Below are 1,352 nucleotides of genomic sequence, written 5' to 3' on the forward strand. Positions count from 1 at the left end.
AGCTGGCAGAAACGTTAGCACGCCAGGCGAAATGCCTAGAGGTATTTCGTCTGCCGTTACGTTCTGAGTTCAAATTCCGCCGAGGTCGACTTTGCCTTTCATCATTTCGGGGTCGATAAATTAAGTACCAGATACGCACTGGAGTCGATGTAATCGACTTAATCTCTTTGTCTGTCCTTGTTTATCCCCTCTATGTTTAGCCCCTTGTGGGCAATAAAGAAATAGGAAACTGTGCGGAAGCCCGTCGTATATGTGTGTGTGTGTGTGTGTGTGAGAGAGAGAGAGAGAGAGAGAGAGAGAGGGAGAGATCCAGCTATCACTTGATAATCGGTGTTGGTTTGTTTGCGCCCCCTAACTTAGCGGTTCAGCAGTAGACACCAATAGAATAAATACCTGACTTCAAATAAATAAGTACTGGGGCACCATCTTGAAGTGTTCGACTAAATCCTTCAAAATGGTGCCCCAGCATGGTCGCTGTCCTATGACTGGAACAAGTAAAACGCGAAAGAAGCTACAGAAATAACCAAACATCGTTTGGTCTTCTTCTCCGAAACACAATGATTTAACGCTGTTCGTTTTATTTTCTTTCTATTCGAATATTCAGGTCTGAAACCAGGCAACATAACATGTTACGAATGCAACAGATTTCGCGGTAGTGTTTTAGATACGTGCGCCGAAGACGGTCAGCTCAAAAGAATAATGAAGAACTGCTACGCATGTTTGAAAGTGCATACTCGAATGGAGATGCACGATTACTGGAATCGACCGAAAGGTAAGCAGAAATAATTCTTCATTTTCAGTCTTTTTTTTTTTTCTTGTCCATAATTTTTAGATTCCTAAGACCGAAGCGGAATCTGGTTCCCATGTGTCCTATGACTCATAAGGCCGGATCTTGACCCGATTACTATGGCTTATAAGTGATGATATCTCAAACACTTCCCACGCCGCAGTATGGGACGCTGATCCATCGCAGGGTGAACTTCCCAGTTGCTGCTAGAAATTCGTTTAGGGCTGAGTGGAGTGAAGCAACGTGAAATGAGGTGTGCTGCTCAGGAACACAACTTACCGCCAGGTCCAGAAACGGAAACCACGATCTTCTAGTCATGTATGTAATACTCCAATCACTAGACCACGTGCCTTCACAAATAAATAAATAGCATAACATAAAGAACATAAGTAAATAAGCAAAATCTGGTACTTATTTCATCGGTTTCTTAGGCCGAACCGCTAATTGTGGGGACGTAAACACACCAACATCACTTGGTAAAGGGTTCACAAAGATCACACACACACACACACACACACACACACACACACACACACATACATACATACATATATATATATATATA

At 42.7% G+C, this 1,352-nt stretch overlaps 1 protein-coding gene across 1 annotated transcript in view; it reads left to right on the forward strand.

Annotated features, from left to right (window-relative positions):
* LOC106874127 (uncharacterized) overlaps positions 1-1,352 on the forward strand; it is a 54,724-nt gene that overhangs the window by 44,711 nt on the left and 8,661 nt on the right. Inside the window, exon 2 of the mRNA XM_014921742.2 lies at positions 605-772. Within this exon, the coding sequence (XP_014777228.1) occupies positions 605-772 (168 nt within the window). The remainder of the gene's footprint in view (positions 1-604; positions 773-1,352) is intronic.

This window comes from Octopus bimaculoides, chromosome 7 (genome assembly GCF_001194135.2).
Source record: "Octopus bimaculoides isolate UCB-OBI-ISO-001 chromosome 7, ASM119413v2, whole genome shotgun sequence".
Taxonomy (NCBI): Eukaryota; Metazoa; Mollusca; class Cephalopoda; order Octopoda; family Octopodidae; genus Octopus; species Octopus bimaculoides.